The sequence below is a fragment of the Stenella coeruleoalba genome, assembly GCF_951394435.1.
Source record: "Stenella coeruleoalba genome assembly, chromosome: 1".
Classification (NCBI taxonomy): domain Eukaryota; kingdom Metazoa; phylum Chordata; class Mammalia; order Artiodactyla; family Delphinidae; genus Stenella; species Stenella coeruleoalba.
In genome coordinates this window covers 4516597-4535996 of record NC_137169.1, presented here as the reverse complement: position 1 = coordinate 4535996, position 19400 = coordinate 4516597, and the positions used below count along the sequence as shown (strand labels likewise).

The 19400-nt window shown below is 64.7% G+C and overlaps 3 protein-coding genes across 11 annotated transcripts in view; 2 read left to right on the top strand and 1 right to left on the bottom strand.

Annotated features, from left to right (window-relative positions):
* PLEKHG5 (pleckstrin homology and RhoGEF domain containing G5) overlaps nucleotides 1-2839 on the top strand; it is a 28587-nt gene extending 25748 nt beyond the window's left edge. For 2 of the 4 annotated variants that reach the window (XM_079941840.1, XM_079941837.1), the window contains 5 exons: nucleotides 294-426; nucleotides 520-635; nucleotides 727-908; nucleotides 1378-2154; nucleotides 2404-2839. In XM_079941840.1, coding sequence (XP_079797966.1) covers nucleotides 294-426; nucleotides 520-635; nucleotides 727-908; nucleotides 1378-2154; nucleotides 2404-2413 — 1218 coding nt within the window. In that variant the 3' untranslated portion in view covers nucleotides 2414-2839. Of the gene's footprint in view, nucleotides 1-293; nucleotides 427-519; nucleotides 636-726; nucleotides 909-1377 lie in introns of all 4 variants that reach the window. The other 2 variants (XM_079941838.1, XM_079941839.1) reach the window with 1 other exon arrangement.
* Nucleotides 2840-3596: 757 nt separating this feature from the next.
* Nucleotides 3597-8049, top strand: TNFRSF25 (TNF receptor superfamily member 25). Of its 3 annotated transcripts, XM_079938443.1 has the most exons (10): nucleotides 3597-3724; nucleotides 4262-4379; nucleotides 4566-4700; nucleotides 5047-5214; nucleotides 5308-5386; nucleotides 6103-6158; nucleotides 6257-6364; nucleotides 6551-6588; nucleotides 7055-7235; nucleotides 7407-8049. In XM_079938443.1, exons 1-10 carry the CDS (start codon nucleotides 3683-3685, stop codon nucleotides 7727-7729), a joined length of 1248 nt encoding a protein of 415 aa, XP_079794569.1. In that variant the 5' UTR covers nucleotides 3597-3682; the 3' UTR covers nucleotides 7730-8049. The 3 variants fall into 3 exon arrangements, with proteins under 3 accessions (XP_079794569.1, XP_079794568.1, XP_079794567.1); XM_079938442.1 differs by having other exon boundaries at nucleotides 5047-5386; nucleotides 6554-6588; XM_079938441.1 differs by having other exon boundaries at nucleotides 5047-5386.
* Nucleotides 8050-8199: 150 nt separating this feature from the next.
* The window catches only part of ESPN (espin), a 31544-nt gene continuing 20343 nt past the window's right edge, over nucleotides 8200-19400 (bottom strand). Inside the window, exons 8-14 of one of the 4 annotated variants that reach the window (XM_079938404.1) lie at nucleotides 18190-18351; nucleotides 17904-18099; nucleotides 16545-16571; nucleotides 15288-15433; nucleotides 14948-15211; nucleotides 10318-10397; nucleotides 8200-9105 (exon numbers count right to left, since the gene is read on the bottom strand). In XM_079938404.1, the coding sequence (XP_079794530.1) occupies nucleotides 8958-9105; nucleotides 10318-10397; nucleotides 14948-15211; nucleotides 15288-15433; nucleotides 16545-16571; nucleotides 17904-18099; nucleotides 18190-18351 (1023 nt within the window). In that variant the 3' untranslated portion in view covers nucleotides 8200-8957. Of the gene's footprint in view, nucleotides 9106-10317; nucleotides 10398-14722; nucleotides 15212-15287; nucleotides 15434-16544; nucleotides 16572-17903; nucleotides 18352-19400 lie in introns of those variants that run through there. The other 3 variants (XM_079938405.1, XM_079938403.1, XM_079938406.1) reach the window with 3 other exon arrangements.

Below are 19400 nucleotides of genomic sequence, written 5' to 3'. Positions count from 1 at the left end.
AGGAATGTTTCAGGCACTGTGTAACCCGGAGCCTACAAAGCGTGATTTTAAAACCACCTTCCTTTTCCTCTTTAATGTAAACTTTTAATGGGCATAAATCAGAAGTATATAGCTTGATGAAAGAAACTCGGCTCGCCCTTCATTTGAAGTTTACTCTCAGATTCGTGGGGAGTGGGGGAAGGGAGGTGTTTGACACCAGTAGCCCCAGGAGAGGGTGTGGCCGCAGACAGGCTGAGGGTCCCTGCCCTGGCCCTGACCTCTGGCTTCTGATCCCACGGCCTCCCATCCCCCAGATGGACGTGTACTGCTTCCTCTTCACCGACCTGCTCTTGGTGACCAAGGCAGTGAAGAAGGCAGAGAGGACCAAGGTGATCAGGCCACCACTGCTGGTGGAAAAGATCGTGTGCCGGGAGCTTCGGGACCCTGGTGAGGAGCCCGGCCCCGCCGGCCCTGGGCAGGGCCTGGGACGGGCGGGGGCCGTGGTCTCAGCCAGCACTGAGGCGAGCCCTTCCTAACCAGGGTCCTTCCTTCTCATCTACCTGAACGAGTTCCACAGTGCTGTGGGGGCCTACACGTTCCAGGCCAGCGGCCAGGCTTTGTGCCGTGGCTGGGTGGACGCCATCTACGATGCCCAGGTGAGAGCAGAGCGGTGGGCAGGCTGGCAGGGCAGCCTGGTGGGGACCGCTGCTTACAGCCCGCTGGGGCCCTGCGCACCCACCCCCGCAGAGCCAGCTTCAGCAGCTGCGTGCGCAGGAGCACCCAGGCAGCCAGCAGCACCTGCAGAGCCTGGAAGAGGAGGAGGACGGGCCGGAGGACGAGGACGAGGAAGGAGGGGAGAGCAGCGCGTCGGCTGCCAGTTCCCCTACCGCCCTGCGCAGAAGCAGCAGCAGCCTCGACTCGCAGCGCTGGTACGTTCGCCCAGGACCCCCCAGCAAGCCAGAGCAGGGCAGGTACTCCAGCCAGGACTCTGGACCCCGAGGCCATTAGCACTGGACAGGGCTTGGTCACACCCCTTTCCTCTGAATGGCTTTATGATGTGAACCCAGTGGGGGTGGGGACGGGGGCTCTGTCTCCCACCAGAGTCCAGGGGAGGATGGCAAACGGTTTTCAACTTGAGTGCCAAATCTGATACATTAGTGGTAGCTGCCTGGAGCTGAGCTCAAGATTCTTAGACCGTATCCAACAGGAGATGCTGTGGTCGCGACAGACACCATTACTGATACCTGTGTTGCGGGCTCAGGTGCCACCTGCTTGCCATCTCTTGAGCCTTGAGCTCCAGGAGGGCAGAGGCTGTAGACTTCTGCAGTGCCCAGCATGGGCTGCACCAGGCCATCGCGGTTTCCTTGGGCTGGGCTGACTCTCCTCTCGGCTCCACAGTGTCTCGGATGGCTCCACGGAGACCCTGGCCATGGTGGTGGTGGAGCCTGGGGGGATGCTGTCCTCTCCCGAGTTCGAGGGCGGCCCCTTCAGCTCCCAATCAGACGAGACCTCTCTCGGCACCACTGCCTCGTCTGTCACACCCACCAGCGAGCTGCTGCCCCTGGGCCCAGTGGATGGCCGCTCCTGCTCTATAGACTCCGCCTACGGCACCCTCTCCCCGACCTCCCTGCAAGACTTTATGGCCCCAGCCCCTACGGTGGAGCCAGCACTCCGGCCCCCAGAGTCATCGCGAGCCCCTTCACCCCCACCCTCGCCCCGCCTCCGCCGACGCACTCCTGTCCAGCTGCTGCCCTGTCTGCCCCACCTGCTCAAGTCCAAATCTGAGGCCAGTCTCCTCCAGCTGCTGTCGGGGGCCACCACCCGTGGAGCGCCCCCAGCCCCTAGCCGCAGCCTGTCGGAACTCTGCTTGGCTGCTACCGTCCCTGGCACCAGGACTCAGGGCTCCCCTCAGGAAGCTGGGCCCAGCTGGGATTGCCAGGGGGCACCAGGCCCTGGCAGTGGCCACGAGCTGTCAGAGCTGGAGGGTGGAGCCGGCTGCCCAGCTGGGGAGCCCAAAGGCCCCACCAGGAGGAGCAGAGAGCTGTCCTCGGGGGCCTCACCCAGGGTCCAGCCTGAGCCCCCCCCAGGGACCTCTGCCCAGCACAGGAAGCTGACGTTGGCCCAGCTCTACCGAATCAGGACCACCCTGCTGCTTAACTCCACCCTCACTGCCTCGTGAGTGGCCTGGCCTGGGACAGGTGGCCCAGTGTGCTGGGGGCACTATCATGGCGGGGAGCAGATGGCATTTGGGGACGGGTGGGGGAGAGGGAGCCTGAGACCAGCCTCAGCACCTAGTGAGGAGGAAACAGTGGGCAGTGGTGAAGAAGAGGCCTGAGGATTCCGGTCGGGAGGACAGGGTGGCTGGAGCCCCTCCGGATGCCTTCAGCCAAGGAAGGCCCATCTCTCCCCTCCTCTCCACTGCAGGGAGGTCTGAGCAGAGGGAGGCTCCCAGGGGTGCCACTGACCAAGGGACGGCAGACAGCACGCCTCCTGGGGTGTGCCGGCCCCTGCTGCAGCTGCTGCCTTATGTGTGCCCCAGCCAGAGTGCTGGGCAGGACCCCTGCCACCGCCCCCAGGGCCCAATTTGCACTTTGCCAGACTGGCTGGAAGTGGAGGAGGGCTCAGCAGAGGCCCAGGCCCAGGCTGCAGGGCCCTGTTACAGCCACCACTGTCACTAACCTGCCTGTGCCTCCGCCCCCCAGCCTAGGCAGGGTCCCCTGCCCAATACCCCCGGAGTCACCAGCTCCAAGCCTCTGGGCTGGGCTCCAGGGCTGGGATCCCAGGCAGCCCTTCCCACCTCCACCCTCATCTGGCCCCAATGGGACGGTTCCCCTGCCCTCGCCTCCCTCCCTCCCTCCCCCCCCCCTCCCACCCACCCAGACCTGGGCTGGGCTCTGTGTAAAGTTGCATATTTATTGAGCTTTTGATTCTTTTATAAAGACTTGTATATACTCCACCGGAAAGAGTCCTTTGCTTTTGGAACGCCCCCCTTTCTGGACTCAGGTGCACTTGGGTGCCTCCCTGGGGCCCCGCTGGAAGAGACTGTGGGAGCAGAAGTGAATTAGTCGGGCGGAGATCGCCTGACTAGTACTCCCAAGATCAACCCCTGTCCCCTGCCGCAGACATGAGGCCCACCACTAGAGCCCCCCACGAGGTGCCCTCCCCCACGTGGTACCTTAGAGAGCCCCGCCCTGAGCCACCCCTCTGAGCTTATGCCAGGGTGGGCCGTGGTCTCAGGCTCTGCTGAAAGTGCCCCCTAGGACTCCCCTCCAGGGCGGGGGGACGCCACGCAGTACGTGGGGAGGGTGGGTCTCCCACCTGGGTACTTCTGGCCCAACCCCTCATGGCTGAGGGCGGGCTCTGAGGCCCAGAGAGGGGAGGTCGCCTCCCTAGGAAGCGGTGGTCTCAGGGTTGAAGCTAGCACCCAGGCGTGGGGCCTGGCTGCAGCCCTGTGCTGTGTGCACCTTGCCCACCAACCGCCTCAGGTGAGCTCAGGTGCGGGCTTCGGCCTGGGGGCTCGCTTCCTGGTACCGGCGGCCCCGCCCTGCGCCCTCCCCCTCCCCCTCCCCTCCCCCTAGGCGGGCTCTTCGGGCGGCGCGGGGTGGGCGGGGCGGGCCTGCGGGCGCCGGCCTGGGCCCTACCCGTGGCGGGCGGAGCGGGGAAGACCGGGTCGGGTCGAGGGCCCAGCGTGGCGCCCAGGGCCATGGAGCCGCGGCCCGGGGCGTGTGCGGCGGCGCTGGCTGCGGTGAGTGGGGTCGCGGGGGCACGACCTCGAGCCTGGCCGGGGCCTGAGTCCCCGAGGCGGCGGAGGAAGGGGACGCGGGGATGGGGTGGGGGTGGGGATAGGAGCCTCCGATCCTGCCTCGCTGGGGGCTGGGCCGGCCCCTCTTCCGACCTAAGTTAGAGGTTCAGCCGGGGTGGGGCCCTTCCGCCGAGAGGAAACACCCTCTCGGGGCGGGAGGGATCTGGGGTCCCCAGGCAGAGAAAGATCAGGGCCCCCCACCTTAGCAAGGGCATGGGTGGGGGTGGGGACCGCCTGCTGCCCAGTCTTGAGGGAGGGGCTGGCGGGAACCCTCTTCTCTGCCCCTGCCAAGCCTGGTCTGTGCACAGGGGAAGGAAGTTAGTCCAGAGCCCCACCGATGGGCACCCCTTTGGGGCAAGAACCTGAGAAGTGGGCTGCTCTGTGGGCAAGTGCTGGGGCCCCTGAAGGCTGGGGAGACCGGGTAGAGAGAGCCCCCGGCCTGGGCAGCCAGGCTGGGAGCCAGCAGCCCCTGTCCCCCAGGCCCTCCTCCTGCTGCTGGGTGCCCAGGGCCAGGGCAGCGCTCCCAGCCCCAGGTGTGACTGTGTGCACAGCTTCCAGATGAGGAGTGGTCTGGTCTGCTGCGGGGGCTGCCCAGCAGGTGAGCGGCTGAAGGAGTGGGAGGGACGTGGCAGGAAGTGAGGGCCGATGGGGCAGGCGGGGGTCAGGAGGGCTGGGGAGTGGTGGTAGGCAGGCCAGGGATGGGGCGAGGGGAGGCTGGGAGGGAAGTAGGGAGCCCGGGATAGGGAGGTGGCAGCCCTCTTTGACCCCAGGCTGGGTTCCACAGGGCACTACTTGAAGGCCCCCTGCACAAAGCCCTGTGGCATCTCCACCTGTCTCCCGTGCCCCCGGGGCACCTTCCTGGCCTGGGAGAACCACCACAAGACCCGCTGTGCCCGCTGCCAGGCCTGTGATGAGGAAGGTGCGGGGCTGCCTGGTGCTTGGGGGCAGGGCGGCTCTGGAGGACAAGCCCTGGCTGGGGTCCTTCTGAAGAAAGTGGCTGGCTCGAGCCCAGCCTTTGGCTGGGAGAGCCCTGTGCGCACCCCACCCTGGGGCCCTCTACCCTGGTCCTGCCTCAGGATGCCTTTGTGCCCTCTCATCCTGGTGACCTTCCAGCTTCTGCTCTGTGGTGATCTCCACATTTCTCTCACGTTGGGGGTGGCCCTGTCTCTGGTCTCCTCATCTCCATTCTCCAGGGGACCTGTGCTGCCTCTCTGTGGGGCTCTTTGGCTCTGACAGCCTCTGCTCTCCCCCGTCTCCCCTGCCAGCCTCCCAGGTGGCCCTGAAGAACTGCTCTGCGGTGGCGGACACCCACTGTGGCTGCAAGCCAGGCTGGTTCATGGACTGCGTCGTCAGCCAGTGTCCCCACAGCTCTCCCTTTCGCTGCCACCCGTGCCCAGACTGTGAGGCCGTGCACCGCCGCACGCGGGCCCCCTGTGGGTACCCCCGATCCGGGCCGTCTACTCCCACACCCCCTTCCCCTGCCTCCTTCTCTCCCGTCCTGACCCGCACCACCTCCCGGACCACAGGTTCCAGCGGAGACACTCACTGTGGGACCTGCCTGCCCGGCTTCTATGAATACGGCAACAGCTGCGTGTCCTGTCCCACGTAACTTCCTGGCTGCCCTGGGCTGGGGGAAGGGAGGCTGGGAGCAGAGTGGGGATCGAGGGTCAGGGAGGAGGGGGCTTGACCCTATGGTAAGTGGGTCCCACCTCAGGCAAACACTGGATGGTAAAGAGAAATTTGAATTCACCTTATGTCAGATAAATAAGGGGGCATATCTTCCCTTTATGTCATACTTTCCTTCCAGCCCTACGTTAAGGATAGGATGTGTCACTTACAGAGAGAGTCGCGATCTGCCCCTTGTTCTCAGAGGGATCTTGGGCGAGTTACTTCACCTCTCCAATCTGTGGGCTCCCCATCTGAACGTGGGAGTGTTAGTGGCTCTCCCCAGGGCTCTGATTAAGGGGTGACTAACTTTATTCACGCATCTGCTCCACAAGTGTTTCTTGAGCTTCTATCATTTCCAGACACCGTTCTAGGTGCTGGGGAAACAACAGGGAACAAAACAGGCAAATCCCAGAGTTGACATTCTGGTGACCCTCAGTCTAGTCTAGAAGAAGCTCAGTAAGTAGTGTTTGTTGTTACTGTTATGGACACCAGTGACGTTTCAGCAGTACTTGGGGAACATTCTTGGGTAGAGTGAGGCTTTCAGCAGGGAAGGGCCTCCAGGATGGAGAAGATGTCAGGTGGTCCTGAGCAGTCCCACCCCCTCCCCCCGGTGTGTACTCCCTCACCCTCCACCGCATCCCCTCCCCTTGCAGGAGCACCCTTGGGGGCTGTCCTGGGCCCTGTGTGGCTGTCTGTGGCTGGAGGCAGGGTAGGTGGTGAAATGGAGATGCCAGTGGGAGAGCTGGGATGGGCCGAGGGGAGGGTGGGGGACGGCTACCACCCGCCACCCACCAGCTGCTCTTTCAGTGTTCTGGGTCCAGGTGCTCCTGGCAGCCCTGGTGGTCCCACTCCTGCTTGGTGCCACCCTGACCTACACATACCGCCGCTGCCAGCTTTGCAAGGCCATAGTTCCTGGTAAGCGCACGTGCGCGCGCGCGCCCACGTTCCTAGAGGCCTGGGGTCAGGGTGGGTAGCCCAGAGCCCATTCAGCCTGATCCAGTGGGGGAAAACTGAGGCAGGGAGCGCTGGGAGTGGGTGCTGAGGGACGCAGGTTCCGGAGCCTTGCCTGGTTGCTGATTAAACTCTCTTGGTGTCTCTCAGCAGGTGAAGCTGGGGTGGAGGCCCTGACCTCGCTGCAGGTAAGATTCTCAGTAGTGTTCTAGGATGAGCGTGAACAAGCCTTCCGGAGCTGAGCGGTTGGGCCTTATTATAACTCGTGATCCCAGCGCGGCGCCTGGTAGCTGGCACGGAGTAGACCTCACGAACACATGTGCTGAGTTATCAGCGAGTGAGAGCAGCTCAGGGCCCGTCCTCAGGTGGCTCTGAGTCTACGGGGGTCCAGACAGGTAAACAGGAGCGAACAGCTCAGTAGGAAGAGTGTCACCACGGTGAGGCCTCTACCAGGGCTGGCGGAACAAGGAGAGGGCAGCAGGGGCAGGGCGTTCCAGGCAGGATAGCTCTTCTACTGGGTCACAGTGAGAGAGCATGGCCACCGGGGGAGGTGGCACCACGGGATGTTTGCTGACTGAGCCAGGGATGCCCACCCCCGGCCAGAGACCCGAGTCAGGCAAGCGAGGCTGACCTGGGGCCTCTCTTGGCTTCCAGGCCACCCACCTCTCACCCCCGGACAGCAGCTCCACCCTTCTGGTAACACCCAGCAGCGGCGAGAAGGTCTGCACCGTCCAGCTGATAGGCAGCAGCTGGACCTCTGGCTCTCCCCAGGCCCAGGAGGCACCCTGCCCGGAGGTGACGTGGTCCTGGGACCAGCTGCCCAGCAGAGCTCTTGGTAAGGGATTTCAGGGGCCTGAGGCCTTGACCCCATTCTCCTGAGTCCGCGGTGATAAGCTGTGCTTTCCTGAGGCCACTTGCCCACTTCCCGTCCCCTAACTGACCAGGCGGACCTCCCTGCCCGGCGGGGCCCCTGCCCGCATTCCCCATTGGCTCTCTCTGGCCGCAGGCCCGCCGCCCCCGCCCTCGCCGGCGCGCCCTGCAGGCTCGGCGGCCGCCATGCTCCAGCCGGGCCCGCAGCTCTACGACGTGATGGACGCGGTGCCCGCGCGGCGCTGGAAGGAGTTCGTGCGCACGCTGGGGCTGCGCGAGGCGGAGATCGAGGCGGTGGAGGTGGAGGTCGGGCGCTTCCGTGACCAGCAGTACGAGATGCTCAAGCGCTGGCGCCAGCAGCAGCCCGCGGGCTTGGGCGCCGTCTACGCCGCCCTGGAGCGCATGGGGCTGGACGGCTGCGCCGAGGACCTGCGGAGCCGCCTGCAGCGTGGCCCGTGACGCCGGGGCCCACCCGCCACTGCGAGGCTCTGGTGGCCCTTGCAGAAGCCCTAAGTACGGTTACTTATGCGTGTAGACATTTAATGTCACTTATTAAGCCCCTGGCACGGCCCTGCGTAGCAGCGCCAGCCAGCCTCACCCCTGTGCGCCCCCAAGGTTCCAGTTAAGGCGAGGAAGCACCAACGACCATCAGCTGTTTTTCGGCCTGTGTTTGGCTGAGGCCTTGGTATTATTAAAAATCTATGAAGAAAAGCTGCTGCTTGGTGTTTCCGCGGGACTGGGGGTGTTAAGTGGCCCAGGCTTGGTTTTCCCAGGGGCGTCGAAAGGGCCGGAAGTCTTGCCACCCACGGCAGAGGCCAGTGTGGCCCTTAGCCCAAGCCTGCCCCTCCAGCTCCGCCGTGGCCCAGTTACCCCGAGGAGAGGAAGTCGCGGTGACGACGAGTTAGAGTGAGCATGAGCCCCGGGCGGCTGAGAGAGCTTTAATGCGGGTGCGAGATGGCAGGGACCGGGGAGGCAGCAGTTGGAGACACAGCTTCAGGATCCCTCGTCCTCCACTCACTCCACCAGGACCGTGAAAGCGTCCGGGGAGTGCGGGGCCTGGCTGGGGACGGCGCGCAGACTTGGAGGTGGGGCGCCGGGAGCGGCAACGCTGTCCCGACGGGCAGTTTGCAGTTTTCATCGTTTCTGGTAAACAAATGACTGAGAGGAAACCCTCGGCGGGGATGGGAAATGCGGCCGGGGCTAGGCCGGGCGCTGATCTGGGTCAGGGAGAGAGGAAAACCCCTTCCCCGAGCGCGGGGCCTGCCTCCGCCCAGGATGCGCCAGCGACGCGGGTTCCGGGGTGCAGGGGAGGGGGCGGCAGCAGGGCGCGCGACCCGCAGGAAACCAAGGTCACCACCCACGGGGCTGGGGAGAGCTCTGCACACTTTGACATTCAACGAACATGCAAATATACGTAAGTAGGCATGCAAATAAGCAGCGTCTTTTTGCGTCAACAGCTTGGGCACTTTTTCTGGGCGACTGCGGCGGCGGGCGCGCTCCAGCGTCGCCCGGGGCTGGGGATGCGGGTGCGGGGGATGGGGGGTGCCCGGGGTAGGGGTCAAGGAGGGGTTCCAGCGCGGGAGGGGAGGGCGGCGCGGCTCCCAGCCCTTCGGCCCGGGCCTGGCAGGCTGGGGCGGGGTCTGGGGGCGGCCCCAAGCTCGCGAGGCTGCGAGCAGGAGGGCGGCGTCTAGTACTTAGCGATGTCCCCCTTCTTCAGGATGATCTGTCGCTGCCAGGGCGCCAGCTTGCTCTCGTCGTAGCCGAGCGTCCGCAGCTTCTCCGACTGCTCTTTCTCCCGCTGCATCTCCTCCTGCTTCTGTCGTTCCTCCTCTTTCCTGGGCATGGGGTGGGGGGCACAGTCCCGGGCAAGGGTGAGAGGGTGGGCCAGGCCCCATTTGGGGGGGGTCACCGGTGGCAAGGAGTGGGTTACTGAGGGCAGGGGCTGGGTTGCTGGGGACAGAGGCACTCATGAATGGTGGGCAGGGCAATGGGTTGTAGGGGTAGAAGGTGACTGGGGACAGGGGGTGGGTTAGGAGGCATGTGGGCAGGATTGCTGGGGACAGAGGAGCTTGACTGGGGGCAGACTGGGGTCACTGGCGGACGCACAGGAGCTGGGAAAGTGAGAGGCTGTAGCTGGGTTATTGCTGGCTGGGGGTGTTACTGGAAACAGAGGTGCTGGGTCACAGTGTGACAGAGAGTGAGGAGGGCGTGGTGCAGGGGCTAGGACCCAAGTTCCCGGGGACTGGGGTTGGGCTGCTGGGGAACAGAGGGGCCACATCATTGGGAGACAGGGGTGGGTGATTAGGGACAGGTTATTAGACCATGGCTCGATCTGCACTGCTGATGAGGTAGCCGCTCAGTACGTGTGGCTGTTTGAGCATACGAAGTGTTGGGACTGAGATGCACTGTAGGTGCAAATGCTCATCGCATCTCGCAGACTTAGTTTTAAAAAAGAGTGTAAGACGTCTCAATGATTTTCATAATTATTATTATTGGGTTCAGTAAGATAGACTATTAAGTTCACTCATCTTTTTATTTTTTCAGTGGCGGCGGAATTTAATATCATATATGTGGCTCAACTGATACATCTATCAGACAGCACTCGGCTAGATTACTGAGGGCAGAAACTAAAGATCTGAGGGGCAGATGCTCTAGGTTATCGATACTGAGGCTGGGTTAACTGCAAGGCAGAAAGGCTAGGTTAACGGGAGATGGGGGCTGGGTAACTGGCGACAGGTCATTACAGCGTAAGAGCAAGACTTTGAGGTGCAGTGGGTAAGTTGCTGGGGAAGAGGGGTCTGGCGGCATTACTGGGAGCAAAGACACTGTGCTAACAGGGCTGAGTGACAAGGGGATGCGCTCAAGATTGGGGCTGGAGGAAGGGGCCAAAGGACTGTGACTGGGTGGGGGGAGGGGACACAGGTTGGGCCCAGCCCCACACTCACCGCTTCTGCTCCCTGGAAGAAAAGAGATGGCGTTAGTTGGCACCACCACCTCAGGGACACGCTCAAGACACCCTGCCAAGCCCCGCATCTTCCTCAGCTCACCTCTCCTCTTCCAGCTTCTTCCGCAGGATGTCCCGCCTCCAGGCGGGCATGCTGGCCAGCCAGGCCTCCTCCTCCTTCTCCTGAAACACAGCACAAGGCTTCAGGGCCAGCATGGGCTGGGACACGGGGTCAGCGGGGGTGTTCCCCCACCCAGGGGAGCTGCCTGAGTCAGGGACAACGGGACACAGATGGGGTCGCAGCAAGAGACTCTTTTGATGCCCTTCTATAGGGCAAATGGATGGGGACTCAGGCCCCCGTGTCCCAGAGGCGGCACCAGAGAGGTCAGAGCTGAGTGTAGGAGGCGTAGGAGAGCAGCAGAGGGGGAGACTCCCCAGGGTGGGGGGCGGGGGGCAGGGTGGGGTGGATAGATGGCTCCAGGCCCCTGGCCCAGAATCTCTGGGCAGACTCATACGTGGGCCTCCACAGATCCTGCCTGCTCAGAGAGGCTCAGGCCGGTCCCTGGTTCCACTGTGAAGGACTTTCTCTTCCATGCCTGTCCTATTCTGAGAGCGGGTAGACGCTAGCTCTACAATCGTGTGGCTGCAATGACATGGGGGTGGGGGCATCCAACACAGGCAGCTTACAGCAAAGTGTTTTATTACTTGCATGTTACAGAGGAGAAAGGGTCTGGACACGTCACACGAACACTGCACATGTGGCTCCCTTGACCTCAGCCAAAGAGGTAGCTATGAACTCCAGTGAAAAACCAAAGAAAGAAAGAGAGCCACACTGCCCCAAGGGGGACCCACAGTCCCACACTCAGAGGGGCTGCTGCTTCCACCTGGCTCCACACGGAGCCAGGCATCGCTGGAGAGCCAGAGGGGGACACCTGGTTGGCTCTGTGCCGTGCCCAGCCCATTCCGGCCAACACCCCACAACCGGCCACCGTGGGATCTCAAAGGCTGAGGCAGCCTGGTTCTGGGCACTCGGGCTTTTCCAAGGCCACTCGTCCTGTCCTGGTTTCTTCCTGCCGTATTCTGACCTCTGGAGGGCATCAGACAGGCATCCAGGCCCGGGTTAAGACGCTTGAGGGTAAATTCCGAATTCTGCGGCTCAGATGTCAAAAAGCTCTGCCTCCTTCTCCTTCCAGAAGGAGAAGCTGCGGTCGATGTACCGGCAGATGTCCTCATTGCTGAACTCGCCCATCTCAGATACCAGCTCCAGGGGTTCTTCGGCGGGGGCTTCGGAACTAGGAGGGGCCGACGTCGGGGGAGGCGCGGCTGGCGGGGGTGGGGACGGGGGCTGCGGCTCAGGGGCCGGCGCCTCTGGCTGCCCTTCTGGCCAGTCGCCCGTCTGAGCTGGAGCGGCCTCTTCGGTCGGCTCCCTCTCTTCCTTCTCTGTCCCTTCCTTTTGCTCTTTCTCCACCTTTTCTTCCCGGGCCGGCTCAGCCTCCGGGGTGTCTCCGAAGAACTGGCGCCTGAGGTCCTCGAAGCCGTCGCTCCAGCCGCGCCGGCCGGCCTCCACCTCCTCGAGTACCACGCGGTGGAAGAGACGGATGAGCTCCCAAGGGTGGCTGCCCAGCCGGTCGAACATCTCGTAGCACAGCAGGTGGCGAAACTTGCGCTCCTCGCGGCTCAGGCCCATTTCGAGCAGCTGGAAGTAGCCGAGCATGAAGAGGTCGAGCGTGAGGCTGTCGTAGCGCCGGGGCGCGCCGCCGTCGAGGGGCGGCAAGAAGTGCTCGGGCCAGTATAAGCCGTGTGACAGGCCCGGGCCGCGAGGCGGGCGCGCCGGCACCTGCCGCAGCAGGCTCCGCCAGTGGCCCAGCAGCTTGCCCACCACCTGCCGCTGCTTCAGCAGGCGCAGCAGCCGCTCGTCCGGGCCATCGCCCGCCGGCGGTTGGGAGGCGTCGGCTGCCTCCGGGCCGGGGTCGGCGCCGGCGGCCACCACGCGGGGCAGCAGTCTGCGCAGGCGCACCTGGGCGTGGCGCCCGGGGCCGCGGAAGGTCCACTTGCGCCAGTGCTCCAGGAAAAGGTAGACGATGCGCTCCTTGCGCATGTCGATGTAGTCCTGGACGCCTCGCAGCTCAGTGGAGGGTGGCGGCCTGCGCGCCAACTGCTCGGGCTCGGGCAGCGCCGCCTGGCGTCCTGGCGCCTCGGGTGGGCCCAGGACGCTCAGGGGCTCCCCCGCGGCCAGCAGGCCGTTGGCGGCGGCGGCGCTTGGCTCGCCGGTACCGGCCACCACGTAGTCCTCCTCAAGGATGGGCTCGCGGCGCGGGGCGCCGGCGGGCAGAGAGAGCTTTCGGGGCGGGCCGCGCGCCGGCGCCAAGCCCTGGGCGCGCCGCTCGTAGGTGGCGCGGAGGTGCCGCACCGAGACGCCACACTCGAGGATCTCGCGCGCCACGGCCTCACGGCACCAGCTGAGCGAATGCGAGCGGCCCAAGCAGAGCGGGCCCGGCCGCCAGGGGGCGTCGGTCAGCGGCGGCAGTGGCTGGCCTGTGTCGGCGGCAAGTAGCTCGGCCAGGTGCGCGGGCCGTCCCCCCAGCGCGGCCAGCAGCGTGGCCATGCTCTTGAGCAGCTTGGAGATCTTGCTGCACCAGGCAGGCAGGCTGGCGGCGCGGCCGTGCATGCGGCGCGGGTCGACGGTGAAGCGCGGCGCCGACAGGGCGGCCGAGATGGGCAGCAGCTGCTCCAGCTCCAACTCCAGCTGCTCCAGGCGCGCCTCCAGCTTCTGCGCCTTGTGCAACACTTGCAGGTTCTCGATTTGCTGCTCGATGCGGAGGATGTCGGCCTCGGTCATGAGCTCGCCGAAGGGCCCGAGGATGCCGTTGTACTCGCGGGAGTACCTCCAGCCCTCGCGGGGGTAGCAGCACGAGCTGGCGGCCGTCAGCTAAGGCGGGGAAGACAAGAGAGGGGAGGGAGGCGCGTCTCCCTCTGGCCCGGCTCCCGCAGCGGCCGCCGGGGGCGCCTTTTGCATGTCCCGGGTGGTGTAATGGCTCCGCGGGGCTGCGTTTGCAGGGACGGGCCGCGCCTGGCCGGCGGGCAATTACAGTGGGACGAGGCTTCGGCCCAGGCCGCCGCTCCGGGCGCTGGGCAGTGTCCACTCTGGTCGCTGGCAGGGACACAGCCGGTCGTTGGGCGCTGTTGCAGAGGCAGGGCCGGCAGATGGGGTCTCCACACCTGGCTTGCTCGCTCATTACACCACCAAAGGAACATGCAAAAGGCGTTGAAGCTGCGACTGACGGCAGCCCTCTCCCTCCCCATCCAAGGTCTGCGATTTCGAGGCCAGATCCCAGCAAGGCCGAGCCTCACCCCAGGCGGATGACCCCTAATCAAACTCCCCTGAGGCCCAAGACCTCCCTGTCCGTGCTGTCAGTTTTACTGCTGAATGAGAGGTCCTTAAAGTGGCTGAAGCTGTGGCTTTCACCCCTCTTCCCACCCTCTCTGACTCCTGGAATAATAACACAACTTACAGAGCTAGGCTTGCCAGGCACTCATAGTCTCATCTGTTCCTCATTTTAGTGCCGCGTTTTTCCAGCCCAGGTGGGGGGGGGGCTGCCATCACCCCCTCACTGGCCTCCCAGTTCATCCCGGCCCACCACCGCCCCCCACACAAAGATGTTTCCCAAATACAAATATGACGATGCCAACTTCTCTGCTTAACCCCACTCCCAGGCTCCCCACTACTCCAGGAGAAAGTCCATTGTCTTCAAGGCCAGGCCTTAGTTATCTGGCCACTCCTGACGTCTCCACTCCACCCCCTTCAGTGGTAATGTCTTGGAGCTGCCACACCCACTCTGACCGTCAGGCCTCCCCGGTCCTTCCTGCTCACTCTTTGACCCACTTCTTCCCCTGTCCACTTCTTCCTCATCTTCCAAGTCTACCTGAGACATCACTTTCTCCTCCCCTACCACCACCCCAAACCCAAACAGGATGGTCGGTTCAGGGCTGCCCCAGTCCTCTGCCCTCCCCATCAGAGCACCTGCCCACTTGCTCACTCTCTCACATTGCCCTGTTTTGTCTCCTTGGGGCCACTTATCACTCGACTAAGGTGCTGTACTTGCTTGTTGGTTGACACCCCCCACCCCCACCGGCCCTGACATATTCACCGTGAATCCCCAGAGGCGACAACAGTGTGTAACACATAGACGGCGCCGGGGGGATGTCTGTTGAGCAGATCAATGGCAAACTATCCTGCCAGCCAGGGATGATCAACCCATCCGACAGATGAGAAACCCGAGGCTGGACGAGGCTCAGTATCAGTGGAAAGTGGTAGTTCAGGGAAAGAGCCCAGGCCAGTCTGACTACAACCAAAAGCCTCTCGGTTACTCATGTGGTCCCTTGGATGAGTCAACCTCACCCGGGAGCTTGTCAGAAGCGCAGAATCCCATCCCCACCCAGAGCACCTGAATCAGAAAAAGCATTTTAATAAGATCACGGGCGATTTGGGGGCATCTTAGACTTTGATTAACACTGCCATCGCATTAAAGGACAGGCTGTTGTGGGGTGGTGCTGGTGGTGGAGACTGGGAACCAGCCCAGGAGAGGGGTGGTGGTCCAATCGTGCTTTTTCCCAAAGGTAATGGGAGCTGTCTGAGGCTGAAAGGTCCCGGGCAGATTGGGGGATGCTGTGGGACATGGGCTGTGGACCCAGGTGCGGACCCCAGGGCCCTCTGGAAGCCCAACCCCGCCCACCTTCCGCCTCTGCTCCTCCTCCTCCTGCATCTTCAGCTGCAGCTTGCGCACCATGACCTGGCGCTTCCACTCGGGGATGGGCCGGCCCTGCTCGTCGTGCGTGGGGATGAGCGCCTCCACGTCGAGCTGCACGCCCGGCGCAGGGGTGGCAGGCGGCGCCGGCGCCACGCTGCCGTTGAGCAGTGGCTGGGACCCCGCGGCCGGCGGGGTGGGGCTCCGGGCCCGTGACGGTGCCGGCGAGGCCGGCGGCAGCGGCGAGTCGGGCTGCGGGGGAGAAGCGGCGGGGCTGAGTGCCGGGTGGGCGGGGTCGAGGGGCTGGGGCGTCTGTCGCATCGCCTACCTGGGAGGCCGGCTGCCCACTGCCCGAGAACACCGTGGTCAGCCCCTTGCTCTGCGGCGTCGGCTTCAGACTCTTGCCCGCCTTGATCTCAGCCAGTAGCTCTGAGTTGTCGCCCGTCGGGGACATCATGTTGAAAGACTTGGTGCCTGCGCGGAGGCAGGAGAGGAGACGTTGGCCTGGTGTGAGGCCCGCGTCCCCGCCACCCCCTACCTGCCCATCGCTGCCCCCTTCCCCAAGTCAGCGCAGGCCGGGGCCTTCCCTTGGGCTCAGAGGGCAGCTCTCCAGGTCCCGGGTCCCGCAGGCAGCTCTCTGGGACCCCAGAGGCGGGTCCTCAGCTGGCAGCCCGCGCAGCCCCTCCATCCTCCCGGCCCTACTCACGGGGTGTGGAGCCCCCGCCTGGAGGCCCCTGGGAGTTCATGATGGCTCCTGGGCCAGCCCTGGGGCCTCTAGCGTATATCTTCGCCCAGCCCAGCGCACTGACTGCCGAGCTCCAGAACACTACCTGGGGCCAGCCACCCGACCTTTGTCCCGGCTTCCCCGGCCCTGCCCCGCCAGGGTGGAGTCTCCCCCTGGCCATCTCTCTGCACCAGCAAACCCCAGCGACCCTTGGACTGAGTCACCTGGGGCTTCCATGGCTATAGACTCGGGACCCTGGATGCCAGAAGCCAGCCGGCCCCCTCCCCCCCACACACCCACAGACAGACACACGCGCAGACGCACTGGTTGCAAAAGCCCAGACGGAGCACACTTATGGCAAGCACAGCGCAGCTCTGGTGGACCCGGGGAAGCCGAGACCTTACTAAGGATACAGGGTCGGGGCACTCAGGACGAGGGGCCAGGCGGACGACATGCAAATGCACGGCGCGGAGTTTGCATTTTCCGACGAGGCCGGCGGAGGCGAATGGAGTTGGGGGAGGGTTGTCTTTAGAGACTGAGGAAGGGGTCAGGGCTGGGTGAGGGGGAAAAAGGGGGCCAACAGCTTCTGGGTTCCCCGGGCTGGGGATCCCAGAGCGCGGTAGTGGGAGGGGAGAAAGGGAAAAGTGCCGGTGGGCGCCGGCTGCGGGCTCATTTCTTTAGGCAAAACCGTCTGCCCGGCACAGAATGCGGGTAGAACCTGTAGTGTCCAGGACCCCTCGCCTGCCGGCCCCTGGTCCCGTCCTTTCCTCAAGACCCCAGCCCGTCAGCCTGGCTTTTCCTGAGCGTGCCCTGTGTCCCGCCCCCGCGCCTCAGCCAGGAGCCGCGCACGCAGCTACTCACTCTTCCTGTGTCTCAGCACTCTCACTTCTAGGGGCCGAGAGGAGAGAAGTGACAGCGAAGTTAGGAGAGGGAGGGGGCTGGGGTGAGGCTAGGACATCACAGAGAGCAAGAGAGGGCCAGGGAGGACAGGAGGAGGGGAGATGCGCGGGGGCGGGCGGGGCGGGGTGGTGGTGGTGAGAGGAGGAACTTTCCGGTCCGTCTGACCCTGGCTCAGGCTGCTCTGGGGCTCCACAAGGGTGGTCCGCTCAGTTCCCAGCTTTGTTGGTGCCCCTGAGGACTGGGCTGGGCTGCCATTGGCCCTGGACCCCCTAGCAAGGGCCTCAATCTTGGCATTGGGATGGGATAGGGCACCCAGCCCAGGCTCTGCTGCGAAGGGCTGTCTGGAGAAGCCCAGAGTCTATTTTTCTTCTGTTCCTAGTTTCAGCCTTGCTCCAGGCTGCCACGGGAAGGCACTGACCTCAAAGCTGGGGGCCTTTCTGGACGCTCAGCTGACGGTGGACATGCTACCATGGGCTGTGGTCTGCAGGGGCTGCGGCTCCACAGGTACCCCAAGGAGCCCAGGCTGGCCCTACCCTGGACGCGACTGCAGCCTTGCATCCCTAGCCAGGGAAATGAAGCTTTGGATGCTACCAGTAAGCATGGTCCCCGAACCGAGTGGCTGCGTGAGGAGAGCAGCTTGGCCACCCCCTGCCGGGCTGGAATGGAAGCATCAGCACCCAGATACCACCTCCTGGGCCTTCCAGGAGCCCCGGCGTGCAGGAGACTGTCCCGCATTTCAGAAGAGAAGCCCAGGAATCCTGGTCACCAGTCTAGCTCTTAAAAAAGGATGCTCGGGGATTCACCAGGACGGGGAGGGCAGAGTATGACGGGTTACTGGCCTTGACCCTATAGCCAGGCCCGGGGCCGTAGCTAGCTTGGGAGAACAAGGGAAAGCAGCCAGGAGTGGAAGAGTGACTCAGGATAGATGTGGGGCAGGAAGAAGGTTGGCCAGCAACCCTGCCTCCTTGAAGCTAATTCTACTTCTCTGAGTTTCCCTCTAGCACCACCAGCTCATCAGAAACAGCAGCCACCAGAGCTGGGAGGCCTTCCCTACTGGGTGGAAGGCAGGGCCAGAGAGGGAAGGGGACTTGCCCCAGGTCACACAGCCCTGTCCTGCTCTGGCAGGACCTAAAGCAACCCCAAGCCTCCCCTTAGGGTCAAGTCCTCATTGGGGTGGGGCTGCAGAAAGATCAAAGAGCAAAAGAGGAAGCACCAGGGCAGTGGCAGCTGCCCGGGGCGGTGGCGGGAGGGGGGGGTCTTGGTTTCCCTCCCCCTTCAGGGCTAGCGCCGCCCCCCACCCCTCAACCCGCCCCTACTCACTGCCAGTAGACGAGGAGGAGCGACGCTGCCCGCAGCCAGGGCCAGAGCCCTCGAAGGGCAGAGGAGGAGCGGGCGGCGGCGAGCTCAGGGCCTCGGGCAGGGGCGGCGGCGGCGGGGGCGGCGGGGGCAGCTCCCTGGACGTCTTGGGGTCCGCGCCGCAGCCGTTGTGCACGTGGTTCCCGGGGAGCAGCGCCGCCTGCGGGGGAGCGGAGGGGCCAGCGAGTGAGACGCGGGCGGCCCGGCCGGGTCCCGGGCGGCCTGCGGGTGCGGGCTGGCGGGCACGCACCTCCTCGCTGTGCGCCATGCCCGGGCGCGCGGCCAGCGGCTCCCCGGGGTAGCGGCCCAGCTGGCGGTAGTAGTCCCCCGTGCTGGGCTGCTTGCTGAAGGCGCGGGGCTTGCGGCTGGAGTCCTGCCTCCGCAGCCCGTTGCGGCCGTCGCGGGAGCTCAGCTGCGGGAAGACAGCGGGCGAAGTGAGCTTCAGGCACTTGTCTTTTCCGCCTCCCACATCCCTCTCCCCGCCTCCCCAACTCTTAACCTTCCGGGGGCTCGTGGCCAGCCGCGGTCCCAGACCCTCCTGTTCTCAGAGCGGGGATGGGGCGAGGGTCCTGCGGGCCTCGGTGAAAGGGCACTCTCGGTCGGCCCCACAGGGAGGGGCTCTGGGCGCGGGCCAAGGGGCGCAGGGGCCCCCACTGTGGCTAGAAGGGGCGGGCCGAGGGGCGGGGTGGCCCAGCCCAAACGCCAGGGGGAGCTGGAGAAGGGGTAGCTCCCAGCTTAGGCAGCGCTAAGGCCTCAGCCGTACCCCACTCCCGGCGACAAGACGGTCCCACGCGAAACCAAGGCTTCGCGCAACACTCCTTTGCGGGAGTTCCGCCCCGAGGAAGTCCACTGCTTGCCCAGGGCCCTCAGTCGCCCGGCCCCGGCCTGGGGCTGCTCCTACCTGCGACCGTGCTGGTGGCCCCCGCTGTGCACCTGGCAGCGGGGGCGGCATGGACTCGACACCTGCGCTACCTGATCCTTCCTCTCAGGTTACAGCCCAGCCCGCCCGCCCGCGCCTATGAGCGCCTGAGAGCTCTGTCGGCCTGACATCACCCAGGGCCTGCCAATCCCGGGCCGAAACCCCCAGCAGCCGGGAATGCCACGGGGGCGCCCCCTGCTCCGCCAACACCTGGCTGCTGCGCCGCGCCTACCCCACAGGCCAGATGTGGCCCCACCCCCCTGCGCCTCTCTCCCTCCGTTCTGGGCTGAGCACCCAAGGCTTCATCCCCCCACTCACCCCCTCCATCCGCCAGAGACAGAATTTGCGCCTCACCATGGGCAGTGGAGCCCCCCACGTCTGGCCCCCCGGGTTCCGGGTCACGCCCCCGCCCTTTCCCTCCCGCATCTGGAAACCATCGCCGGCTGCGTAAGGGACACCGACACCCGCGCCCAAGCCTCAGGTTTCAGGGGCGGCAGGCCGGGCTCGGGTGACAGCGCGGGCCGCCCACTCCGTCGCATCTG

What these genes read in the sequence shown, in the direction of transcription:
- TNFRSF25 (XM_079938441.1), top strand. Translation starts at nt 3,683, where the DNA reads ATGGAGCCGCGGCCCGGGGCGTGTGCGGCGGCGCTGGCTGCG. An exon ending in CTGCGGGGGCTGCCCAGCAG is followed by an intron (nt 4,380 to 4,565) that starts GTGAGCGGCTGA and finishes TGGGTTCCACAG; the next exon opens with GGCACTACTTGAAGGCCCCC. An exon ending in CCAGGCCTGTGATGAGGAAG is followed by an intron (nt 4,701 to 5,046) that starts GTGCGGGGCTGC and finishes CTCCCCTGCCAG; the next exon opens with CCTCCCAGGTGGCCCTGAAG.